We start from the raw sequence: 17,571 nt of genomic DNA on the forward strand, positions 1-17,571 counted from the left end.
GGAAACAGTTTTATTTTTTCCACTAAACTCCCAATTTTTCTCTTCTTATCATATGGCTGAGCCAAAACCCCTCATAATTTTCTTTCACAAAGCTGGTAAATCTGCAGGTCAGGTGGGAAAAAGAAAGAGAAAAAAAAAAAGAAAAAAAAAAGAAACAGCAACAGCAACGGATTTAAAAAGCTGTGGTAAATGCAGATATTACAGATTTCATCCACAGTAATTACTGGATGAGCCACTGTAGGTCAGTACCTTGAAGGGGAAGGCAGTCAATCTGGTAATTACTGCATTAATAGGAAATGGGTCAGCTCATGACTACTCTGCAAAAGAGTCATTTATGCACAGACTTGCAAATATGGGAAAACTGGAACTGGCAAATTTAGCAAGTGCAACACCATTCAGAATAGCCTGGTTGCTTGCCAGGCTTAGCCGAAAGCACTCCTCCGGGCACAGCCTGGAGCGTGGAGCGCAGCCACACCAACACCCTGCCGCCCGATCCAGCCTGGTTTGTGGGGTGCCAGCGTGGAAACGGGAGGAAGCGACAGTGTCTCCTAGTGAACCCCAGCCACTGGTTTTTGAGCCAGGCTTGGGACAGACAGTCTCCTGTCTTGTTGCTTAAGGAAATTTTTATTTCTTCTAAATTTTTTCTGGTACACTGCTTAAAGTATTCACCCAGGAGGGCAGAAATGCGGGCTTTTTGCCTTCCTCTGCTTCAGGGACTTTTGAATCTCCATCTCCCATTGCTCCAGCAAACATGAAGCAAGGCAGTGCCAAAATCATGCTTTACCTTCCCTGCTGAAGCTGGAAAGAAATATTATTCCTAGAAGAAGAAACAGGGATTTTATAGCGAGTAATAAGGACATCTACTTGGGAGCAGGAGATGCGGGAGTTTGTTTTCTCCCCCTGCCCCTCCCACACAATACAACATCGTTCCTTTACTTCAGCCAATCTTTGCTCAATGGAGAACTCCCTAGCAGCCTAGAGAGCAGAGACAGATGAGCAGAGACTAAGCTGTTACATTAAGGACACCTGACTGGGTATTGTGAAATCCACTCCAGCATCTGCAGACCAGGGGATGCCTGAACCTCCCTGTGATTTTGCCCCTTCCTCCCTTTGCTCCCTCTGTACAACCCCTTACTGTAAAGGTGGAAGGAAACAGGCTGAGGCCAGCTGGATTTTGGGCTCAATTTACCACCAAACATGCACTGATGACGTCAGTAAGCATGGCAGCATGACGGGAGAGGATTTGCAAAGTGAAGCAGCTGGTGGTAAGTACCCACTGCCCACATGTACACATCTGGGGGAAGTTACTGCTACTTCTAGTTGGGTCCGCTGGACCCGAGTGTCCAGTTTGCTCCATGGCAGCTCTGTGATGGGAACCAGCGTATGGTAAGTGGAGCCAGTCAGGGGATTTGCTGTGAAAGTGCTCTCTTGAGCTAAACTAAACCACTGATGAAGACAGCCCCAGATTTCTTTTTCATTCCTCATGAAAAAGATGAATTTTCAACATAATTCCACGTAAAATTAAGTTTTCTTTTTCGGTAAGGCATTGCAACTATAATTAGACAGCAGTTCTAGACACAAAAAATTCCTTTCAGGGACTGTACACAAGATTAAGTATGTAAGCTATTAAAGGTCAAGACACAGGAAGGCATAAGAAGGAAAACAAGACATAGTAGCCTGCAGACTTGATTGCATAAGGCAGGGGGAGAAGCACTAGGTAGCTTTGATTCTCAGCATTCAAGGTAAAGAAATGATTATTTTTGTTCACAGTAAGAACTTGTTAACATACCCGGACATTATCAGACTGAACCATTTCTATAAGCTCCTCTGAGGTGGAATCAGTGGCCTTAAATTATTATTACCAACAAAATAACCTGAGAAGTTTGCAATGATTAGCACAAATTCCCTGGATGAACTTAAAAAGCAGAGAAATTAGCAGAGAAGTTAAGAAAAGCGCTCAGTAAATACCCCAGGAATTTTGTAATTTTATTTTGTTTGCTTTTATGTTCATTAGAAAAACCACGGTGCCCGTCTCACTAAGAACCATTAAATGAATTGCTCATTTCAGCCCTACAGCCCCAATCTTTCAAGGGAAGTGAAAGGCTCTGGAGCTCTGTGTATAAATCAGGCAGATGCCTTCTTTCATTCCGTCCTGTGTCTCCCATTCTCAGTGGTGCTCTCCAACTCGATCAGGCTTGACAGTGGTGTCACATCCTATTCCTTTACCTCCTCTCTCAAGCATCAGCATCACCAGGCTTCTAATGATCTGCATGGGATTTTGACAGTTTAGATTGACTGTATGACTCTCCCAGCAGTCACAGGAAGCAACCCTTCGATGACATAAATGGCATCGAAACATTGCCTTTGGCAGCAAATGGCTAAATCGCATTCACAGAGTATTTAATGAGTTCAAGGAGAGACTGGTTTGTAATTTTTTACCAAAACCCAACAAAATGATTGGTCCTGATCGTCCTGATTTGACTGGGTGACTGAAACTCCCACATTAAGATGGCACAATGACCACAATGCTTCCCCATGGCTTTAACAGCTCCAAACCTCCAAATCTGTTATGATGATTCCTAGGTACTGGATAATAAAAACAATATACCTGAGGGTAACAAACCATGGTGGCTGTTAATGCAGCAGGGGCCAGTGGGCTGTTAGGTCTTTTTGTGTTTGGTGATGACTTCAAACTCTGAGGTTCCTGAGCATCTCACTGAAAAAGAGCATAACATAACATCAGACGGTCTATTTAGGGGTTAGTCCACTGAAATTTGCTGGGTGTTGTGATGATGCCATTTGTTGCCTAGTTACCCTCGGCAAATCTCTTACATTTGACTTCCTAGGCAAATCATAGAATCTACTAATATTACCATTAAGGGTGGGATCTGGAGGAGCATTCAAGAATGGTTGAGATCTTCCTCTGATATCAGTAAGACTTTTCCTGCTCACTGCAAATATAACACATACATGTCAAAAGTGGCTTTTGGAAAAGTATATATTGCAAATCAAAATTTCCACTGACTTGAGGAACCTTTCCTGAATAAATAGGAGAAATGACTCTGTTGTTGTAAGGCCAGTGGACAGACCTTATTGAGGGTGCCGGGAAGCAGGATGATAAAGAACTGAGGATGTTCTGCTCTTTCAGTCACCAAATCCTCACTAAGTGACTCATTCAGTGTGAATTTTGGCTTAGCCCAATATAGTATTCTTCACAACAGCCAAAACCAGATGATTATAGCAAAATATGAAAATATTTGCTTGTTGAATATTCTCATTTCCAGCAACTTGTAGCTCAAGAACTTCCCAAGCTCTAAGTGGCATCTTTAATAACCCTTGATAGATTTCTCTTCCATGAGTCTAACCAGTGTCTCCTTGACCCCATATAAATTTTTAGCATCCATAACATCCTGGTATGAATAAAACTTAGTCCCTAAATATCTATGACTAATCAATCCTTAAGCAGCTTCATTGCCTTCTGAACTCCCACAGCAGCACTTAATTTGACTATTAATTTAATTTACCATCATCACCTTTCACTGCTAATATTTTTACTCAAAGCAGTGTACCCTACAGATGCTTCTCTAGTACCACAAGCACATGATTTCCCTTCACTTGAATTCTTCATTAGGTTCAATGGATGATATAAATACCAGTAGTATGCAGAAGGCTATAAAGGAAGATCAGTGATATGGTGAGGGCTGAAAAAATTGGATCAGAAGGGTTTAAAGATGAATCAGGGAAGGAATGGGTGCAATACAGAAAGCAACTGAGTGACTTTATCAGTCCTGTTGTTGATGTTGAGATGAATAGTAAGAATATAGATAAAACCTCACAATAAACCTCCTTTCCTTGACTTACAGAGATTTAATCTGTCATGAATGTGTGATCACATCAATCAATAAGAAACGTGGTGATGCACACACACACACACAGACTCAATAATCCTTGGTGACATTAGTGACAGTCACATTTTTAAGTGAAATATCAGTTCTTTCTTGTACTCTATATTAAATCTAACAACCACAGGGATTGGTCATTTACGGTCTCCTTTCATTAGCTAATGCCTTAGGGCCCCATGAGTGTGCTGGATTTTCATGACCTTAAATCACAGGCTGACTTGTGTATTCTGCTGTAGCAAGCTCAGCTTCTTTGCAGAAGCTAACATCTGGGCAAAGATTAAAAGAAATACCAGTTTCAATTAGTGTATTATTTTTAGACCCAACACAAATTGTCACTGACAGAACTAGGCCTTAAATGCTACATGGGAATTAGCTTTGCTAAAAATTCAGCAACAGAACAGAACTGAGCAGAGGACCCACAGGTCATCTGTGAAATACTAAGCTTGGTGAAATCAGTATTTTAGCTGTGACCCAAATAATGAAGTATATAGTGTTATTTCTTAATTGGTGCTGTACCACGTAACAAGCAGAAGGTTATGCAAAACAAGCAGCAGCTTCTAAAGCAACAGAGATACTTATTATGAGTTCTAATCACTAAAGAAAACATCTTTTGTAAAGGTTTAAATATAACTCTCTTGCTTTTCAAATCTTCTGATGAGCTAGCTATTACTAATGTCGAAAGGTGATGCTTGTCAGCCAAGAACTACATTAGAGTCCATAATTGAATTTCAAGAGTTGTCAAGAGCAGGCTAATAAAATAGCTGCTACTAGAAGTGATGTATGAAGGAAAAAAAAAGTAAGTTCTGGTCTGGCAGGATGCAAAGTATGTTGTGTGGTTTCCCTATGTCATTTCAAATAATATGTTCAATTTTTCTGGGCTACATTTGTCTGACATTCTTCTCTTATATAATAATGATTCATTATCTGTAATTTATTCAAGGACTGTAACTCACCTCTTAAGTGCCTATAAATATTACTGCAGCTAGACATTTGCATTGTAAAACAAATGTGTAACACTGGGATTTATGAAGAATTCTTTTACGTTAGTTCCTTGACAGGAAAGATAGATTTTTCTTCTGAAGTAAAACATTGACCTTAAAATCATCTTAAAAGTCTAGCACAGGAACCAATTAACAGCTCTTCCTTCCCTGTGTTGTTTAGGTAATTTGACCATTTTGGGGAGGGCTGGGCGGTGAAGTATTCCTTGGCCATTCAAAATGGATACAGCTATACTGTTGTTACATCAGTATTACTGGGAATGTTCCCATGGTTATGATGGTAACATATAACACCTACCCTCCCACTGCTTTACAAAAGCATGAGCCATTTCTGAGTGGAGCTCTTAGAGGTGGTGGAAGGCAGGCAGATGACATTGCTATGAGGAACGGTGAAAGAAAAACACAGTCCCAGCTGGAACAAGGGCTGCACATTGTGTCACTGCACCAAGTGGTGTTAATGAAAGGGTGTGGGATGCTGGCATCCTTTATTGCCCCTGGTAAATTGGTATGTAGATATGTAGCAATTCTTCTAAAAACAGGGGAGAAATCCAGTGCAAGCTGACAACATTCATCCAGGGCACACCAAGTCATGAGAAGCTGGTACTGTAGTGATGTCCTGACCTGTCTTGCTGCCACCCTCACTGGGCAGAGTTGTTCAGTCTAGGAAAGAGACCGAAAGGAATGTACTTTGTTCTCTTTCTGCGGTGATGAGAATTAGAAGTAATGAGCTTAAGTTGCAGGAAGGAACAGTTATGTCAAACAGTAGGAAAACATTTCTAATAGGATGGCAAAGAATTGTAATGGTACACGCAGGGAGGCCATGACATCTCCGGTGCTGCTCTCCAGCCAAACCTTTGAAGACAGGTTAGAAAAATGTCTATGAGAGATAACACAGGCATAATTACTGCAAGAATAATTCAGTGCCCATGCTCAGCTATCTCTCCAGCCTAACTGTGTTCAGCCACCATGTCCTGCTCTGGCATCTGCCTACTCTTCCAGTTGCAGCCTCACATCAGTACCACCTTGTCCTGGCCAGTAAGAACTGCCACAGGCCAGATGTTCCTGCTTAGGGCAGCGCAGTGGACAAACTGGTCTTCCCAGGCTGCTGCCAGCTCTGTTCTTCTACGATTTCTCTAATTTACTTCAGGAAATCTTAATCCTTTTCCTGTGTTGATCCCCTGCTAAGGGTGGATCTGCTCTCAGCCTACTGATCATTAAATCCATGGCCCTCAATATAGTAGTTTTAGCAGTGTTCAGGCCATGTGATGGGCTGTAGGCCAAAAACACAGTAATGCAAGCAGTCTCCCCGAATAGTGCTGAACAAAGAGGAGATCAAGATCCCTCAACCCTCAGTTAAATATACAGTGGTTGCTCATGACACCAGGTAGTGCAAACAGGAAGGCTGTCCTGAATTAATTTCTCCTGCCTGCTATTCTCTGCCTGCTCTCTGGCAAGTCATTTATTTTCTCCTCAAGTTTTTTTGTTCCCCTTTTGCAGGATGGGATAAACAAGCTTCCTAATTGCACCAGGACACTGTGAGAACAGACAGGATCAGGTACTACCTTTGCCCGTATATAGTTTTACCTTTAGCTGCTCTCAAAGGAAATATGAGTGCAGCTACATTCTTGGTTTCATACTTATTTACACAGGGTTTTAGCAGAGCATGCATCTTAACACCATGTAACACTCCTCATGTCTTACATGGAATCCATCCTTTAACTCCGATTTGCTGCTACTGTACAACCTACAAAACAACAATAACAATAACACCTGCAGGTTAGCAAAATGTTTTATTATACTGAAACATACTGTACATAGATGAAAGCCAATGCTTAAGTTTTATGTGTCCCATCACACTAAAATACCTTTATTATATTTTCCATTGGCTTAAAAAAGAAATACTAATAGAGATAATTTCATTATTAAATATACATATATATAAAATGCTTTCTATTTATTTTGTTCTATATTAGAAAGGCAAATTTGGGGATAGTGATATGGCTTAAATATATTAATATTTTCCCTCTGGGGAGCTTGTCTTCACATCTGGATAGAGCACTTGCGGAATGAGTTCAGGAATCTCTTTCTACATGACAGCAGGTATCTAGCTACATTAGATGTAAATTCAGCATGTTTAACCAGAGTGCCTGAGGTAAGGAAGAAGAAGGGTAGTCTGGGATGCCTGTTCTACCATGTTTTTCTTTTCCTGCATATTAAAATTTCTTCAGAATATTTTCTTTTTATTTTTTCCTCTGGATAATCCCAAGTTTGTCCTCCCTTGTTTTAACCATTGCCATAGTAATGAACAGACCACTGTTTTATCAAAAAACCTCATTTTAGCTTAGTGGAATTAATCACCGTGGCTGCTGCTTTAAGTTCTGGGAAAAGGGAAGGAGAGAGAGAGAGTTAGTGATGCCAGACAGCAATTCAGAGCTCCTCCGTTAGGACACCTGCACTGAATCACCTCCTGGAGAAATCTCTTTCTCTCCACTAACTAGTGGAAGCCCAGGGAGACTTGGCTGGAAAAAATTAGCCCTTGTTAATCTTGAGTGGGTTCACAAGAGTCCTACAGCATCCAAACCTCCTACACACTGCAACCTCCGCATATGCCTGGAGCTGAACTCTTAGCCATCTTCAGTCATTTCCTATTCTCCCCAGGGGCCAGAGATGCATAGCGTCTAGTGTTTGCAGTCCTACAAGTTCTCTTACAAGTTGGCATTTGCGCAACAACAAAGGCAGCAGATTGTCAGGCTTAGCTGGGATTTCAGTGTTTCTCTGAACTATAGAGGAACCGTTACCTATACTTAACAGTTCCTGCTTATAAATTACTGAAATACCAGTCAGGGAGGAAAGGGCTGCTATAAGAATGCACAGGATAAAAGGAAAGTGACCTTTCCAGTGGGCTGAAATAGACTGTCTAAAATGACAGGAACAGCATCCTGTCCTGCCTCAGACCATTTGCTGGACACTATTCACAGTTGCCATGTGTGCAACAAGCTTACCATTTTCAATCAGGACTAACTGGCTGAAACTGTACTATGTTGATACTAAAATAGTAGTAGACAATCTGTAGTGCTAGGTCCTTATCCACGTTCCCTGTAAAATCCTGAAAATCTAAGGCAACATTATACCACAACTGCACTGTTTTGAAAACGTGATGTCGAGCCTCTGCTATTCGAACTTGCTGCTCTCTATATCATGGTACACAAATGAGCACTGTGACGGTAAAGACATCTGGTCAACTCTTGCTACCATCAGTTGAGCTCACTGGGAGTTTGGTAAATACATATGTTCAAAAAAGACTTGTATCTTGGTTGTTGATAGATTCATTTTCCTGGATATACTGGAGAATGTCCACTTCATTCATTGTCTGAATCCTGTTTTCCTTTGGCTTTGCCAGTGGAGAATTACTGCTCCTGGGGGCAACTGCTGGCTTCTGAGGCAGTGGTGGTTTTGATGGTACTTTAGGTTTTGGTTTGGAGGTTACTTTCAAGACTTGCTCTAAATCATCTTCAACTCTGAATGAAAAGAAAACATCAGTAACATCTTAGGAATTTCTGAACTGCTTTTTGTTTTGTAAGAAAATGCAATCTTGCACGATAAAACTTTCTGCAAGAAAGGATCAATGTTGATGAATTTTCTTTTATGAAGAGCCTTCCATGAAAGTTTCAATGTTGCCAAAATAAGAACTGTGTTTTTATAATGTGGTTTTTCAGTTCACCGTACAAGTTAATTATTTTTACAGCATATTTTCAAATGTCTAAATTAAAAGCAATTATCAAAAGAAAAAGAACTTGATTTTAGCTTGGGAAAAAAATGCTTTTGATTTGTGAGGGGATGATTTGCTTCCCAGAAATTTTCATGGGATAGTATAATTTTTCACATTCAGCTCTGCTTCCTCTTCATCCCCCAAGACTGAGATTGAGCATCCCCCATGCTCAATCACGAGAAACTGGAAAAACTAATGGCTTAAAAATATTGTGTTCACATTTGCTTCCAAGAAACTGAAGAAGTTTTACAATCTGTGACCATATACAACAACTCTTTTGGTGACCATTTCCCCCTATTACTTGGTGAAATAACCCAAAACACCTGAAACAGTTAAGGATGTTTTCTACCTGCATTGTTTGACCTTATCAAGAGACACAGCATGCTGTGCATGCCCAACTCTGTTCCCACAGGAGCTGTTAAAGATTTTGAGAGCGCCCTTATAACATTGTCTTGTGACTCCAAGAGGTGTCTGCCTTTGGAAAGTGAATATGTGGAGGAAAGGGAAAGAAGGTTGTGACACATCACATCTCTAAAAGAGCAGAGATGGTAAAGTAAAAATTAGCATAGCTAGAGAAGTCTTTACAGGTCACAGTAATTTCTGCTCTGAATCAAAATAGCCTCTTGTTTTGGTCCTCTGATCACAGCGCTCAAACAAAACACTATAAGGCATAAACACAGTTGTTAATTTCCCAGAGGCTTGATTGATAAATAATTGTTAAGCAGTCAAAACCCAACCACCAATCCATGCAGGCAGTCAGCTGTGTAATGACCAGCTACAAAAGTGAAGCCTCTGATAAAATGCATACCTCATATATGCTTACAAAATACATGACTTGCAAAAGGCTCCACCTCTAACTGTAGCATACAAAATCAATAAAGCTAAAGCATAAGAAGAGCAAGCAAAAACTTTACATGACGGACCAGGAGCCAAAGATCAAGAGGAACAGTAGGTTTGTAATATGTGGGTATCTCCTTGCCAGACCCCAGCTCTAGTGTGATAGGCTTACCCTACAACCATATTGTCTTAGGCAGTGAAATGACTTAACGATTTAATTGTTTACAAGCACTGTTATAAGCTGTTTTTACCAAACTTTAGTATCAACTCCATCAGCCCATAGGCTGTAATAGTGCCAGCAGTAAAACTCCCTCTGCCTCAGCCAAAGGGTAGCCTGACAGGGAAGCTACAAATGAATAGGAGACGAAATTAAGGTGCAGGAGTTATTCCAAAGGGATGGGTATTTTCTTCAGTGCTAAAATTCCCTTAAAATAGTTTTACTTAGTTCACTCTTAGAAAACTTGTGAGGTAAGAAAGTCTGGTCAAGTGATTCTTAAACAAGAAAGGAATTGGCAGCACATGTGCAGCCCATCGTCTCCCTCTGTCTCTGCTAGAGCACTACGTCAAGAGGTGGCACAGTCCCTCCATCCAGGAGGATGAGCTGCATGCTCACTGGAACAGGACACCACACAGGGAGTCTAAGGAAGGTGCCTTTTTAGTTTCTACAAGCCCCATAGGTAGGCAGTCCCTGGAGCATCGATCAGTTTCACTTTATTTCATGTCAGGTATTTTTTGGTCCTTCCACTCATTTGTCTTTTGTAATTCCTATCTTCCTCACTGCCAGGCAATGAGGCTGTCTTGGCAGGGTTATCCAGACCCCTGCGAAGCCACTGGGATAACTTCTGTTGACTAAATGGGACTGTGATTTCTCCCTTTCTTTGTTCACTGGTAGCCTTAGGAGAGATACTGTAAATGCCTCTACCACATGGCAGAACAATTGGTGGGGCCTTCTGCAGTTAACGTAGGCAGTTAAAGCAAAGCTGAGCTCTTCCATAATTTGGGAAGCAACTGATTAGGGTAACGGGGCAGGACCATGGGGAACATGACCAACAGAAGAATCAACGTCTCTGAGACACTTTATTACTCCATCCCTAGTGCACACTGTTTGAATGTTAAAATCACAGGTACTTCAAGAGCTCCAGCACCATCAGCTAAGGATCCCACTATTATTGAGAAAGACCTGCATGATTTCGAGGGTTTCTTTTTTATGTTCACCTTTATTAAAAGCTCTGAGGAACTTACGACTGTACTGCCCAGGCTGAGACAAACTACACTCACCATGAATTGGCCATAAAGTAAACAAGGATTAGCCTGAATTTTCTGCTGTTTAGATGGTCAGAACCCTTTAAGATAAAACCATTCTTGAAGTCAGATCTTTTTGTGACTCCCAAAGGGAATCTAAAAAGGATCAGTTTTAACCAAGGCTAATCTTGTAAAATCAACTGCCTGAACATTGATATCTAAAACTAGAAAATACCTAAACAGACCAACTAATGGACAGAGCGGGGCCACTGTCCCACAGCTCTGAACCTTGATCTCTACCTTGTGGACTTGTATTCCAGCAGGCAGCTCCTCAAATTTCACCCTCCCAGTAATTCTGGAGATTATATTCTCTTTTATTTAGACAAGATTTCTGATGTCTTTTAGTTTCCATGATTCCCTGTGGGTGACATATCCCACCTAACTTAGAAAGCACCTTGTCAGTGTATTTCTTCTTCCTGAATTCCTCATCTACATAGAAGAAATTAATTTAATTTAAGCCCAGGCATTTTTGTTTGCTGCAAACTCTGATATCCAAGAGATACCACACCTGTGATCACATTGCCAAGACATGTTCTTGCTCTCTTTGCTGTGTAATAAACAAAACATGTTAGGGCTGGTATTTCTGAAGACTAGCTTTCTTCAGCTGATCTGATGCCTCCTTTCTTGGCATAAACAAATACTGAATGAATCAGTGTCCATGTCATAAAGTTTTGGTCATAAATATCAGAAACCATAATAACCAGATGAACAATATATACATATACATACAGCTACATGGAGGAAGCATGATTTTGAACTAGGTGCACTGCCTGAGAACTAGCTGCCATGCCCAGAAGGGGCAGCAGTAAATACAACTCATTAACCTGATCAGATGGAACAGCTTCCTGAATTCTCTATTCCTGTGTGGATCTATATTAATTTCTGTGCTAACCACAGCAACAAAACCACTCAGCACAGTCATAAAATACCCCCAAAAGATGCAGTCCAGTAGGTTGTGGGGTTTTTTTGGGGGGTGGGGGGTTTTTTTGGTAGTGTGCTTTTATGCCAAAAATTCTGCAGGAGGTGATTTTTCAAAGTCTGGAAGCTAATCATGTAAATCTCCTTTTTTTTTATACTGGATTTTTTCAAGACCTTGGTTAGACAGAAGTCTTTTACAGAGAACACAGGAGATAATATGTGGTCTTTGTCTCAAAACCTGCTTTTCAGTGCTGCAGTGCTAGGCAAACTGTTTGATCCACTGCTGTTTGATCATGTGAGACACAACTGTCTTTGGAAAACTAAAGAGGTAAAATGCAAAATGCCTCAGGGAGAGATAGAAACAAGGACTTCTATTTCTTGAGAGGCAAATGAATTGTTACAGTGCATAACTACCACCATATTTAACTCCAGGCCAGGAGGAGGAAGAAAAAAATCAAGCAACTATTCTGAAATAACAAGATTAAAGGAAGAACCTTCCCACCCCCATCTTTTTATAGACAATCAGGCACAGAATCCATGTAATTAATCATTCTCTAATTAGTCTCTTTCTTTTTCTGTAATGGAAAAGCAGCGCCACATTGTTTAAAATTCCTGCCATACTGTTGTGCTGATTCACAGACTCTATTGGTGGAAATTCTCTTTGTTTCCAGACACAGAAAGCAATCAAAACCCTTACTGAAGAAAGGCTGTCACAAAGGCCTATATATGACTGCTAGCATGTGGACCTCAAGACAGTAAACAAGTTCTGACTTGGAGACAGACGCAGCTGCCATCAGAACATCAACATTTTAGATGCCACTTCTCTGAATGCTGTCCTGTCTATCCGGGCAAGATCTTTGGGACAGGAATGACTATATGCGTGTACAGCATCTAGCATGATGGGGACAGTGACCTCTGCTTGCTCGGAATGCTCTAATGAGGAGAATCAGTAATGAAAGCAAGAGACGAAGACTCCCATAATTTGCTAAAGTATCGAAAAGGATCATGCCTGAAGCTGGGTTACGCAACTCACAGCAGTTCTTGCAGAATAGACTTTTATCTTCCCCTATCTTATTATCGGTGTCTTTATTTTGTCTGGTGTTAATTCCAAGTATGAGAGATACCTTAGTGAAACCTTGGGGAGAGGTGTGATATCACGTACATGACTTGGGAAAAGACTTGTGCCCCAAAATAGGCAGGAGGCTTCGAAGTATCTGTTGACCATCACTTCTGCTATGGTCAGTAGAGACAGTGTGATGTCTAACAAGGCCCGTGGAAATTATACAGGCTGGAGTTAACCACAAGAGTGCAAAGCTGTGTAGGAGGTATCTCCCCTCCTGCTCCTGCTTTCCCCTGCAATCCATTACAGGTAAATTCATACTGGTACTTTAACCAGTGCCAGGAAATATGTCTGGACACTGGAACATGAGAGTCTGTACTGTTGAAATGCTAGAAGAACCACCGGCACAGCTTTGGTCTGGGACAGATTAGCCCTCCTCCAAAAAACTCCCAGGCACAACTCGGAGCTGGCGCAGGACAGGGACCATTCCCAGCAGGCGGCTGCGTACAGTCACCTTGTTCTGCAGCTGGAGAGAGTCTAATGGCATGGATGCAGCCCAGTGGTACCGTCTGGCCAAGGGCCAGAGAATAGGCTCATTAGTACAGGTAAGTCCTACATGCATATGGCCACAAGAGCCCTCTGAGGAAAACAGCCTACTGGTTAGATCACTCACCCAGGAAACGAGGAAATTCAATTTTTACAATTTGAACCAGAGAGCTGGTTCAATTTTTCCCCAGCCTGAAGAAGTTCAAAACTCTGTCTCCTGCTTCTCTAGAAAGTTCCCCAATCACCAGGCAAAAGCATAGCTGGAGCAGGGGAGAGTAGGCAGCTTTTACCCCCCAGCTGAAGATGTCTGTCAAAAATGCAAGTAACCTGGGGCAAGACGGTTGAAATCTGGTGACTCTCAAGCCTAGCAAAAGCACCTCTTGCTACACTAGGAGAGACTAGGACTCTAGGTCACCTCTCTGCATTATTCTATACAACACATACGTGTTCCTGGGGTTGGGGCAATAATTAATGTTTCCTGTCTGGCAAAAGCCTTTTTATTCTGTTGGCTGAGTTTAATTTGTAGCTCTTCCAGTGTTTGTAAGTAGCATCTCTATACATCACAGGAAAAATGGAAAAAAAAAAAAAAAGCTTGAAAATCATCACAGAAAGTGCTCTTGGGCAGCAAAGAAAACCCACCAAAAACTGGTAGGAAAAGAAGAATTTATTTGTTTACTGAAAGCTACTGCAGCCAAATCAAGGTTCTTTCCCCACAATCAGGTCACAGCAAGCAAGGGAAAGTGCCCTGGAGTGGTCAGGAAATTTCTGACTCAGTGATTGCAACCTCCTCTACCACCTGCCCATCACCCTAACAACCCTCTGCCCAAAGGATCTAGATTTAAAGCCTCTGGAGTTTCTCAAAGCTGTTCTCCCAACGATGGTGCTGCTCTCATATCCTCAGGACAGTGAGAAAGCATTTCTCATCATATGGTGCTGCAAGTGGTGTCACATATGACTCCTGGCTAGTCTGAAGATGGAAGTGTTGCTTTCTGAATTCAGCATCTGCTAATGGCCTGCTGAATGAAGAACATACAAACTTTTTCTGCTTCAAGGGTGGCAACAGTTCCTTCGCAAACCTGAAGCTAACAAACCTGCTCAAGAAGCTGTATGGACTGAATGTTGTTTAGAAATGGCCATTGTTAGGATGCCATTTCACAAACAGCTTCAGCCTCTAACAATATAATGCTCCTCAAAGGGTCATCACTTGCATCACTGATGCCACAGCTCGCAGCTGTAGAAACAGATCAACCTGTAAATACAGACAAAACTCATCTTTTAAGGGCACAGGCAGGATGATGCAGCTGTAGCACAAAGGTAAGAGCTGGATTGTCCCTTTCAACACCAGCAGTCTTAGATCAGCGTAATCCTAAGAAAGAATACACCAGGTCTGCCATCACAGGGCAGCAGAACTGGGATCCTGCTGCTGACACTTTTCTCAGCGCTGGAAAAAGACAAATGTTATGCTGACAGCTGCTTCCTTCCAGTTCAACTCCCTATTCATTATCAAAGGTGAAGTTAATTAAATCTCTCCTGAAAAGCTGCTCAGACAACTGTGATAATTATTTCAGGCTAGGATGTGTGATAATTTATGTAATTCTGTGGGCCCACAGAGCTGCTGCAACATTCACAGAATCAATTCTAGCATTGGTTTTCCACAAAAACCTGATCCATCACACCAGGCAGGCACAATTTAGATTAATGAGGCAGAAGAGGTCGACTGCAGTCTTGCTGCATGAAAACTTAATTTGCATATCTGTGGCCTCTGGGTGGACAGAGATGAGAAAATAAGATGGCATGAGAATCCATGATGGGAGAGTTTGCAGGATACTGATTTCTGCAGCAGTTGACTTCTGTCTCTAGCTTAAATGGAAATCAGACCTGAGAAGGAGCTTTGAGAGTGGAGGTAAATGGCTGAATGCATCCAGAAGGAATCATTATATGGTATGACGTGACCCAGGAAAATGACAGGAGAAAAGAGAAGTCTGGTCCTAAATCCATTCCCAAGGATAATTCTTTTAACATCTGGGAAAGGGTTGATCAGCTACCCTTTCATCTCACTGCAGTTGGTCACCTTGCACCCTGGAAGAATCAAAAGCATTGGTACCCACACTTCTTGGAAGAGCCTGGATTCCTCTGTATCCCTGTGGTAAAAAGATAAGCCAAAAAGACTTGGTTACCTATCCCTCCCTTTCTCAAAGTACATCCCATGAAGGAAGAGTATGACGTGCTCCTTTTTTCCTGAAGGCAACATGAAGGGACTTGACCTTGCTGGTTCCTACCACTGCAATTTATCTCTTTTCCACAAGTTCTGGAAGGACATTCAAGTACAGCGCTCTACAGGCACCTCACTAATGTATTATGGCAGACCTAGCGGTAGGAAAGAGTGCCTGCATCTACAATGCCAGTGGTTAGTGTGGTTGTTCACCCAGTTTCTCCATCACTATCACTTAATATTTTTGGTAGGCCAAGAAATTAGTAACCAGTAAAAGGCTGGTAAATGGACAGAAAGAGGGAAGATATTTGTTTGAATGGATATTGATATTTTGCCATAAAAAGAAATCTTTCATTGCAATGCAAATTGCAAAGCAAATTGGTTCTTCTCAAAGCTCAACACTTTGTAATGTAAAGTAGGTGATTCTATTTAAAATAGTAATTCTTGTTTCATTTGAGCAGGTATCCAGAGAGAGCACAGTCTTCAGTTTGCAATGAGAACGTTTATCATATTCTCTTCTCCCTCATGTTGTGACAAGCTCATCCTACGCACATTTTGCAGACTCATTTGTCTCCATAACAGTCTCTTCCTCAAGAGTTACAAGTCACTGCTGGGGATTCACTGCTGTGCTGACAGTGCTGTGGTGCTACTGCTGCTACAACCACCCAGGTACCATAAAGATCACAAAGGACTTGGTTGCTCCTGTGTTCTGCTCTGAACACCATCTTTTTCCCATCTCCCCTTTGGAAGAAGAAAGTTCTGCCTTCCCCTGCCTTAGGCAGTGCTCTCCTATCTCTACCCATGATTCACCGGAAAGTACATTTTCCAGTAAGTCAGACATTTCTCAGATCTACCACATGCATGTGAGCAGACCACATGGTACATGCAAATTTATACTACCTAAATCAAGGGCTACCACATCTGCATTATTCAGCTAATCCATCTGTGTACAGTGAACATGTCTAGGTTTCTGGACCTACTACAGACCTGCTGGTGCATCATAACTCAGGATAGTCTTAGGTCTTGACAAAATGTGTCCAGGCAGATTTTCTGTATGGTATAACAGAGTATGTCCAACAGACCAAGACGTTTGCCAGTTTTCCTCTAGTAGCTTAGCCAGCTGTAGCCCACTAAAGGAACGGGTTGTCACAGCTCCTGCTTTGATCTGAGGGCTGGGGAGAGATTTCTTCAGTCCCCTTTGGGAAAGGACAGGGATTGTCAACATCTACAGGGTAAAGGCAAGATTTATTTTTAGGCCTCAAAATATGCTCAAGCCCCCATGCCAGAAAGATTGCAGGGTTCAGCCGACATTGAACATTTCCTCTCACCACAAAGGGTCACTGCCTAGAAAAGAGACTGGGGTGCTGCCCTGCAAGTACAGGTAACACCAATCTGGTGATAAGGGAAGGTGGAGGATTATTCAAATGCTGCCTCTACATTTATGAGACCTGACAGTTCTGCTAAGGCTTCTAGCTGAACAGAAAACAAAGTGCGTTGTGCATAACCACTTGAGAAAGTTCAGCTACAGGATTTCAGGTGACTGCAATGAATTTACACAGAGGCAAGGTGAAGGATTCTACTAGGTTACAACAGAACTGCCACTCCTCTTCCCTGCTTTAACAGCTTCTCCTTCACCCCCAACTGCCTTGCATTCAGTCTACCACCTCTCTATGATGTGCAGAGAACAATGTGAACTAGGTTTATCAGGGGGATTTCAGAGGATGTTAGGCACATGAAGAGGTCAACAGATCCTGACCTATCTGCCTATACCTCTTGCACACCCAGGAGTTGCCAACTTTCCCATTGGACCACTGGCATGATTTTCTGCTTCATTACATGTATTCGTTTCCAGCTGGATCCTGATGATTTGTCAACTACTGAAAGTGCTGGGACAATTCAAGAATAAATGAAAACTACTGGCATTTAGAAGAAATGGAATCTTTTTTCCCATGGGTTTCCATAACCATCTGGGCGTGCTGGTAACATTGATGACCCCAAACTGATTTAAAAGCATGGTCTATTGGTCT

The 17,571-nt window shown here is 41.8% G+C and overlaps 1 protein-coding gene across 1 annotated transcript in view; it reads right to left on the minus strand.

Annotated features, from left to right (window-relative positions):
* Positions 1-7,667: 7,667 nt before the first annotated feature.
* The window catches only part of HS1BP3 (HCLS1 binding protein 3), a 53,452-nt gene continuing 43,548 nt past the window's right edge, over positions 7,668-17,571 (minus strand). Inside the window, exon 7 of the mRNA XM_010584249.1 lies at positions 7,668-8,418. Coding sequence (XP_010582551.1) covers positions 8,193-8,418 — 226 coding nt within the window. The 3' untranslated portion in view covers positions 7,668-8,192. The remainder of the gene's footprint in view (positions 8,419-17,571) is intronic.

Source organism: Haliaeetus leucocephalus, unplaced genomic scaffold (assembly GCF_000737465.1).
Source record: "Haliaeetus leucocephalus isolate CR32 unplaced genomic scaffold, Haliaeetus_leucocephalus-4.0 Scaffold964, whole genome shotgun sequence".
Classification (NCBI taxonomy): Eukaryota; Metazoa; Chordata; class Aves; order Accipitriformes; family Accipitridae; genus Haliaeetus; species Haliaeetus leucocephalus.